The 9,306-nt window shown below is 48.8% G+C and overlaps 1 protein-coding gene across 1 annotated transcript in view; it reads right to left on the bottom strand.

The window, feature by feature from the left end:
* Positions 1 to 3,133: 3,133 nt before the first annotated feature.
* Positions 3,134 to 9,306, bottom strand: part of CLDN1 (claudin 1) — a 28,487-nt gene continuing 22,314 nt past the window's right edge. The window contains exons 2-4 of the mRNA XM_028731830.2: positions 8,224 to 8,388; positions 8,004 to 8,088; positions 3,134 to 4,777 (exon numbers count right to left, since the gene is read on the bottom strand). Of these exons, the coding sequence (XP_028587663.1) occupies positions 4,615 to 4,777; positions 8,004 to 8,088; positions 8,224 to 8,388 (413 nt within the window). The 3' untranslated portion in view covers positions 3,134 to 4,614. The remainder of the gene's footprint in view (positions 4,778 to 8,003; positions 8,089 to 8,223; positions 8,389 to 9,306) is intronic.

Below are 9,306 nucleotides of genomic sequence, written 5' to 3'. Positions count from 1 at the left end.
CTCTGACTTGCTCTTCACCCCAACGAGGCGGGCCACTCCTCGAGACCCTTTGGGCTGGGCTGCATTCCCCAATTCCCTCAAGCTGTGTTGAGTCTTGCCTCTGTGTGTGTGTGTGTGTGTGTGTGTGTGTGTGTGCAAATTGCAGAAGTGGGATCGGCCAGCTCTTCTGCAAAAGGGAAGTCGGATGCGGTCTTGGCGGTGCAGGGAAGATGAAACACAGACTTCTGCCCAATGGCAGGCTCCTGCAGAGAGAGGAGGAGCAGGGAGAGAGCCTGGCTCGGGGAAGGCTCTTGCATTTTCCAGGGGGGGGGGAGGCAACACACAAGGTGGAGAACTGAAGAAGGGCCTTCTGGCTCAGGTCAATTCCCATCATCCCTGACCACTGGTCCTGTAACTAGGGATGATCGGAGCTGTAATCCCAAAACATCTGGAGGGCCGAGTTTGGGGGATGCCTGCTCTGTTGCTTCCAACACACACCCCTGGCTCAGTTTGGTATCAGAGTCAGGAAAACAACTTGAAGTGATGAGATAGAGGGATTGGGGGTAGCTTCAGAGGCCAGCATAGCTGGTCATCTGCCAAGGTCCACACTTAAGCAGGAGCCCCCACCACTGATCTCCAGAGCCCTAATTTATGGTTACCAGATTTTTTCCAATGAATCCGGGGGCACTTTTTTTCTTTTGAAGCTGAGTAGCAACAAGGAGTCAGTAGTGGGGGTGGTGAGGCAAAAGACCCTGGGCCCAAGCACACATGCAGTGTGTATAAAGGTACAAAGCCCTTCTTTCGCACCCTGTGAAACATAAATGCACAGAGTTTTTTCAAAAACTGGGCAACGGCCGGCCGTGACTCCCGAGCCTCCCCCCAATTGGTCAAAACAAAGGGGGAAGGGTGCAGTAGATCTGTACTGCTGGATGCCCCCGGTTCCCCTTTGGCAGTGGTGGCGGCAGCGGCAGCCTCAGTATCCCGGAGCCAGCTTGGTAGCGCAGTTGGCTCTGGCTGGCTTCAGGAGCTGCTTGTTGCCAGCCAGAGCCAACTGCGCTACCAGGCTGGCTCCGGGATGCTGAGGTTGCCACTGCCACATTTTTCGGGGACAGATTTGCAAATCTGGGGACATTCCAGGGACGGAATTTGTCCGGGGACAGATTTGCAAATCCAGGGGCATTCTGGGGATGGAATTTTTCCGGGGACAGATTTGCAAATCCGGGGACTGTCCCCGGGAACCGGGGACGTCTGGTAACCCTACCCTAATTACTAAGAGCTCCAATTCCATCCATGGCTGACCAAACCAAAGGAGAACTACAGGCCTTGTCTGGACTAGAACATCTCATTCTGATCAGGCACTCGTTTCGTAAATTCCCATGAGCGCTGCAAAGTGGCAGCAGAAGGTCAAGAGACTTTCTCAATAAGGAAGATATTTCTGGCTAATTGTCTGCAGATATTTCTGGCCAATTGTTCTGGCCTTTTTGTCTGCAGCAAGGGAGCTGTCTGGGGAGCAGGTACACTCTGCCCACTTTCTAGTCTGTTTCTGCAGCTTTCTAGACTTCTCCCTGTCTGGAAATCTGAATGCAGAAGTGTCTGCTGTGGTGGGCAGATTGCAGAACTGGCTACCGTGGTGGTTGGCTCGGTTGCCAGTGTGGCAGCAGGAGGGGGCTCAGGAAATGATGGCAGAAGCCTGACTGCAGAGGGTGAGGAACAGAAGGAGCACCCCCTGCAACTCGAAATGGGGTTGAGGTGGGGGAGGAATTGCTTGCTGCAGAGAGGAAAAGTCTCAGATCTCTGGGGCCTGCAGCCCTGAGCCAAGCTATAAACTCAGATCGCTTTAATAGATTGGACAAATTCATGGAGGGGCTACAAGCCAGGATGGCCATGTGTTGCCTCCACAGGGACCCTCGTACCTACGAGACCGCCTCTCCTGGCATGTCCCATGGAGGACCCTACGGTCTGTTATAACAACACCCTGAAGATCCCGGGCCCCAGGGAGGTCAGACTGGCCTCGACCAAAGCCAGGGCCTTTTCAGTCATGGCCCCGGCCTGGTGGAACACTCTCTCACAAGAGACCAGGGCCATGCGAGGTTTGACATCTTTTTGCAGGGCCTGCAAGACAGAACTGTTCCACCAGGCCTTTGGCCAGGGTTCAATTTGACTCATTTCCTCTTTGTATAAGAACAAGCACGAAGGAGGTTTCCCAGCTCACTCACAGGTCCTTATAATATCAGTTGGTCCTGGCGAGCATTAACCGCTTTCAATTTAACCTGAGGACTGCCATTTGTTTAATTTTAATTAAGGCATCTAGTTGGCTGCTGTGAGAACAGGATGCTGCACTTGATGGGCCATTGGCCGGATCCAGCAGGATCTTCTGAGGTTCTTAAAGGAACCAGCATCTCTTCCTCATCCCCCTGTCTTCCTTGCTAAATCTGCTCATTGCTACAGAAAACATGACCATGGATGGACAGGCTCCAGACCAGAGGGTTTCCCCTTTAATGATTTCTCCTCTCCTGGAAGGTGGGAAAGTCAGGCCGAAGAACTGTGAAAGTCCTCAGTTGGCAGCTGACGCAGTATATACTGCAATCTGATGTCCTCCAGATGTTTTGGATGGTAACTCTCATTAGTGGGCTATGCTGGCTGGGCTGCAGTAGCCCTTGTGTCTCTTCCCTGAGATCTGTCCAGGGTTCTGAAGGACCTGTCTTGGACTCCACTCTTTTCTCCAGACCAGTGGTCTTTGAGTAGGTACAAGCTCTGCTCCCTGCTCTGACCCTCTGCTGCCGTTCCTGATCTGCTTCCTCCAGGCCTCACTTTGGGCTCAGCCTATCTTTCCCCCAAGGTTCAAACGTTGGGTCAGCTCCTTCCACCTGGGCCCACATTTCGTTGCAAACTGCACCCTGTTTTAGAACAAACACTGACTAGATCTGGTGGACTGGGACTGGTCCAACCAAATCTGATCATAAACCATTTTAGGCTGCAGCAGCACTCAGCGCAGTTCCCTGTAGATGACCATTGGCCATGTACCATGTCTGGTGAAGAAGGCTTCCTTTTTCCTGTCCTAATCTACTGGAAGGACAGCTCATGGGCTAATTTCCTAGTCAGGCTACTTTGCAACTCTAGAGGAAGCCACCCAAAGAGTGATTTCCCAACAAAGTTTGATTTCTTTTTCTTTATTCCCTCTTCAGGTACAAGTATATATATAAAAAATAAGTAGCAAAACAGAGACATGGTTTCTTTAAAAAAAAGGGAAAGGTTACATTTATTGAAAACAGTCAACACTTTATACAACATCCTCATAGATAAGCCCCCAACCCAACCCACCCTGCCAACACACAGGCACTGAAGTTTAGCCAATTAATACAGGTGGGGAGAAATTTGGGCTGAACCACAATCACAAACTGGGGAGGGTTAGGAGGCAGGCTTTGATAGAGAGAGAAGGGAAGTAAATCCCACTGGTGTCAAGGGGGTCTACTCCCCAGTAGGCGCACGCAGATCTTCAGTCTTTATCACGGTCACCCAGGGAGCTTTATGAGAGACAGGGAAGTGTCTGAAGGACTTTTCACGTGGAAGATAATTATGTTTATAAGATGTTTATAAGATTATTATGTTTTTCAGCTGCTCTGGAGGGGGGGGACCTGAGCCAATGGATTCAAGTTACAAGAAAGGAGATTCCGTCTACACAAGGAAAGACTTTCTGAGTCTAAGAGCCATTCAACAATGGAAGGTGGTGGACTCTCCTTCATTGGAGATTTTTCAGGCTGGCCAATTCTATAGCATTGCAGGGGGTTTGGCAACATGACCTTTGAGGGTCCCTCCCAACTCTACAATGCTATGATTCTGTAACTCAAACCTGGACCTGAGGCATCCATGCTCCCTTCTTGCCCTTGCCCTCAGGCAGCAAAATCTCAGAGGCCAACTCCTTAGGTCCACCCTTAGCTGTGGAATGGGGTCTCCTTAGCCAAGGACCTTGGGGGAATTCAAACACGGTCATCTGCTCTGACCAGAGGCCTTCTGCCTTACTTCTGTGCATGCAGGAAAAACAGGAGGACCGGGGCCACTCTGGGCCCCAACTAGTCCTTGGCAAAGGGTTTGGGGTTTGGGGAGAGAAACAGAAACCCAACACATCCATGCATCCAAACGGATTCTTCAAGCAGACCCTCATTCAAGGTTTTGAAACCTCTGGCCTCCTGCGCTAGACCTGTGCCCCTTCTGCCGCTTCAGCATCGAAATATATACAAAGGAAAAGCAGAATGAGGTGGCAGGCCCATGCTTGAGTGCCCTAACATAAAAAGGGAATAAAGAGGGAATACACAAACAATATTTGGGGGAAGGTGGTGGGGCTGCCTGTCTCACACCCTCAAGGAAAGGGAGATACATTTGGTGCCATTTCACAGCAGCTATGTACATGTTTGGGGCCTCCTCATCTGTCGGAAGGATGGGGACGAATTTGCCCATGCGGGAGCAGAAATGGCTACACATGGATGGCATCGATATAAATATACGCATTTGTTTTACGCAAGGGAGAGCAGGGCGAGGGGGCGAAGGCACACGTCCTGCTTTCCGAAGGACAACGAGAAGTCAGCGTCCCTTTGGTTTCTTAAATGCCAAGGCAATTTGCTCCGTCTCCATTCCGGGTTATACGTAATCTTTCCCGGAAGAGGGGGCGCACTTGGGGTACGGCCGGCTTGGTGGGTAGGTGGTTTCGCGGCGAGGGCAGGAGCAGCACAGGAAGCCCCCTCCCAGGATGGTCAGGGCCGCAGCTGCCCAGCCGATGAAGAGAGCGGGTCCAAATTCAAATCTGGGAGAAGAGGAGAAGGGGGAAAGAAAACCACCAATTAATCACCACCAACAATAGCTAACCATTAATTGCATTTCCCTTTCCAGTGCATGAAGATTCACCCCACTTCTTAATGGTTTGCCCAACCTACAAGGGCTTGGTCAAAGGTTTACATCTCTCAGTTGAGAGATCAAATGGGTATCTGATTAACTTCTTATTGGGGGACAGGTCTCCCTTTACACTTCTGGAAAAGCGGCCTGTTTTAAGGGGGACAATTTTAAGGAGAAAAGTTAGAGGGGTAAGTTAAATTCTTCAGGGGAGTGAGCTCTTATCTCACAGAATGCCTGGTTTAAATAATTATTTTAAATGTATGCTACAACAGCGGCTAGGATATTACTAGCCCAAAGATGGAAAGACAACAAGATACCAACCAAAGAATGGCAAGAAAAACTGATGGAGTGTGCGGAAATGGCCAAGTTAACTGGAAAACTTAGAGATAAGGACAATAGAGACTTTTAAAAACACTGGAAACCATTTATGTTGTATTTACAGAAACATTGTAAGGAAGTGGACTCACTAGCAGGGTTTGAGTAAACACTTACAACTGACAAAATAAAGATAAAAAGTAAGGTGTAAGAATTAGAAAATAATGAAGTATAAGAGGCATTTAGAAAATTGTTGAGGTATAAAAATGATAAGAATATAAAAATATTTAACTTAAAGAATGCAATGTTAAGATATAATAAAACAAGCAGGAGACGTTATTGTGTAATAAACCAGACGAGGAAGTTGAGGGAAGTTGTGGGAGGGGGGATTGGAGAACTGAATTTATTTTTCTTTTTTAGATAATGTTATTGTGATGAATATAAAAGTGTAAAACTTAATAAAAATTATTTTTTTAAAAAAAATTCTACCTCAACTTGAAAATAATAATAATAATAATAATAATAATAATAATAATAATAATAATAATAATAATAATAAATAATTATTTTAACTGTGCAATGCGTTTTATTTTGTTTTGTGTATTTTGGCTTTTTGGAACAGCTTCAGCTATACGAATAAATAACATTCCTATTCATAACTCCACATATGTTTTGTGTGAGGTGCCATGGTCTCCTGGCATCCGTCTGGGACAACTGGATATGTACAGCTATGTATGATAGTCAGTCGGGGCTTTCACAAGTGTCCTGAAAGCAGGATGAGACTTGCAAGCGTTCAGGGGCAGGTGTTGTGATTCAGTTACAAGGCATTGGTCTGATTCATCCGCGTTAATACTGTGATCATAAATGATCAGCCATGGATGAGGGGAGGTATGAAATCTTGCTCCAGCATTTGTGGCAAGAGACATTCCCTTCGGTGTGGAAGGCGGACTGGGTCACAAGGGATCGCTTAGTTTAGGATGAATTGATCTTAACATGCAGGATGCAAGTTGCGAAGCCACAAAACTCTCTTTGGCAGGCAGGATGTACAAAAGGAAGAGGAGGTTGTCCCTCCCTCTTGGCTGCAGTGTAATGTTTCGCCTGCCTAGACCTGCCTACAGTCCCTTTTCCTCCTTCTCTCATAACACAAGGACTCAGGGACATCCAATGAAGATGAAGGTTGGAAGTTTCAGGACAGATAAAAAGAAGGACTTCTTCACTTCTTTTTCTCTAAACGGCCTCAGCCCAGTATACCTGAAGGAGTGTCTCCACCCCCATCATTCTGCCTGGACACTGAGGTCCAGCGCTGAGGGCCTTCTGGCAGTTCCCTTACTTCAAGAAGTGAAGTTACAGGGAGCCAGGCAGAGGGCCTTCTCGGTGGTGGCGCCTGCCCTGTGGAACGCCCTACCATCAGATGTCAAGGTGATAAAGAACTACACAACTTTAGAAGACATCTGAAGACAGCCCTATATCAGGAGGCTTTTAATGTTTGACATTTTATGGTGTTTTTATATTTTTTAGAAGCCTCCCAGAGCGGCTGGGGAAACCCAGTCAGATGGGTGGGGTACAGTAAATAAATTGTTGTTGTTGTTACACAGAGCATCATCATCATCATCATCATCATCATCATCATCATCATTTATTATTTGTACCCCGCCCATCTGGCTGGGTTTCCCCAGCCACTCTGGGCGGCTTTCAACAAAGATTAAAAATACATTAAAATGTCACACATTAAAAACTTCTTTGAACAGGGCTGCCTTCAGATGTCTTCTAAATGTTAGGTACAGTGGTACCTCGGGTTAAGTACTTAATTCGTTCCGGAGGTCCGTTCTTAACCTGAAACTGTTCTTAACCTGAAGCACCACTTTAGCTAATGGGGCCTCCCGCTGCCACCGGAGGACGATTTCTGTTCTCATCCTGAAGCAAAGTTCTTAACCCGAGGTACTATTTCTGGGTTAGCGGAGTCTGTAACCTGAAGAGTATGCAACTTGACGTGTCTGTAATCCGAGGTACCACTGTAGTTTTTCTCTTTGACATCTGATGGGAGGGCGTTCCACAGGGCGGGCGCCACCACCGAGAAGGCCCTCTGCCTGGTTCCCTGTAACTTGACTTCTCGCAATGAGGGAACCGCCAGAAGGCCCTCGGCACTGGACCTCAGTGTCCGGGCAGAATGATGGGGGTGGAGACGCACCTTCAGGTATACTGGGCCTTTGAGGCCGTTTAGGGCTTTAAAGGTCAGCACCAACACTTTGAATTGTGCTCGGAAACGTCCTGGGAGCCAATGTAGATCTTTCAAGACCGGTGTTACGTTCCATAGTTAAACTATGGAACTCCCTCCCCCAGGAGGCAGTGATGTTCACCAACCAACATGGCTTTAAAAGAGAACTAGAAGAATTCATGGAGGAGAGCGCTTTGGGTGGCTGATAGCCCCAATGGCTTGGCTCTGCCTCCACAATCAGAGGCAGAAATGCTTTTGAATCCCAGTTTGCTGGACACCACAAGAGGGAAGAGTTGCTCTTGTGCTTGAATCCTGCTCGCCGGTTTCCCACAGGCTTCTGTTTGGCCCCAGTGGGAACAGGATGCTGGACTACAGGGGCCATTGGCCTGATCCAGCCAGCTGTTCTTATGTTCTTATGATCCCCTCCCGCGGTTCCCAGCACCTAGAACTCAGAAGCATTGCCCCCTGTTCACAGGAGCTCAGCAAATCCAGACAAGCTTAGATGGGTTGTCCAGGGCAACACCTTTTTGCCACCTGGGTCCCGGAAGCCAACAAGAGACATCGCCACACCTTTAACCCAGCACGGTTGCATGAGGGCAGCATTTACCTGGTGTTGACAGGCGTGTAAATGTCGAAGAATTGGCGTGCGACCTCGTTTCCATACCAAGAAGTCCCCACCAGGGCGGCAAATCCTGTGGATGGAGATGAGAGAGAAAAGGCAGGCAGTGAGTCAATCTTGCGGTCTTCCCCTCTGGTGGCTTCCCCATCCAGTTCCCCCTTTCCCTTGAGAAAACAACTGTCCGAGGGGAGAGAGAGATGCTACTGACCTGCAACCAGGAAGAAGATGCCTCCGATAATGGCCATCCTCATCTTCTGGACCTGGTCGTCCTCCATGCATTTCATGCACTTCATTCCGATTAAGGAGATGGAGAAGGCGATGAGCCCCAAGAGGATGGAGGCCACCATCAAAGCCCGAGTTGCCTGGAGAATACCTGCAAAAGAAGACAGGGAACCACTTAATGCCAAGTCCTGCAGGACAGAGCTATGGGTGGCCACCAGCCATGATGGGCGATTGCTCTGCCTCCAACACTCGGAGGCAGCAACGCTTCTGAACACCCGTTGCCAGAAGCCTCAAGAGGGCAGAGGGCTCCTTAAGTACCACCTCTCCTCATATGACTACCAACCTGGACCCTGACACCACCCTCTGAGGCCCTTCGTCATGTGCCTCCTCTGCAGGAGGTTCAGAAGGTGGCAACACCAAAACGGGGCCTTTTCTGCAGTGGCACCCATTTGTGGGATGCTCTCCCCAGGGAGGCTCGCCTGGCGCCTTCATTACATATCTTTAGGTGCCAGGCAAAAACATTCCTCTTCTCACAGGCCTTTGGCTAATTAAAGAATCTGCAGCCTTTGAAACCGGATGTGTGGTGGGTTATGGTTTTCATTTGTTGCCGTGGTATGCACTGTTGTGTTTTCATATTGTAACCCGCCCTGTTATTCTTGGAGGAAAGGCAATATAGAGATTGAATAAATAATAAAGTAATAACTGTGCCCGGATCCTGCTTGTGGTCTGGGTGGCGACTGCGAAAGCAGGATGCTGTCCTAGATGCTCCATTAGTCTGGTCCAGAACAGGATCTTCTTATGAGTCAGACCACTGATCCATTCAGGCCACCTGGCAGCCATGCTGCAGAATAGCGTAAGAATGGGGCAAATAGCCCTGCATCAACTCAGAGATGTGGCTTCGAGACCCATATTGGGCAAAAGATTATTGCACTGCAAGGGGGGTTGGACCTCCTGGGATGACCCCCTTGGTCCCTCCCAGTTCTACAATTCTAGGATTCTATGCTTATAAGGTCCCGTCTGCAGGTGCACCAAAACCCATCACCCTGATTTGCAAGAATCTCAGCAACCA

This window comes from Podarcis muralis, chromosome 6, assembly GCF_964188315.1.
Source record: "Podarcis muralis chromosome 6, rPodMur119.hap1.1, whole genome shotgun sequence".
Taxonomy (NCBI): domain Eukaryota; kingdom Metazoa; phylum Chordata; class Lepidosauria; order Squamata; family Lacertidae; genus Podarcis; species Podarcis muralis.
Note: the sequence above shows the minus strand (reverse complement) of the source record. Positions and strands in the feature narration are given on the sequence as shown.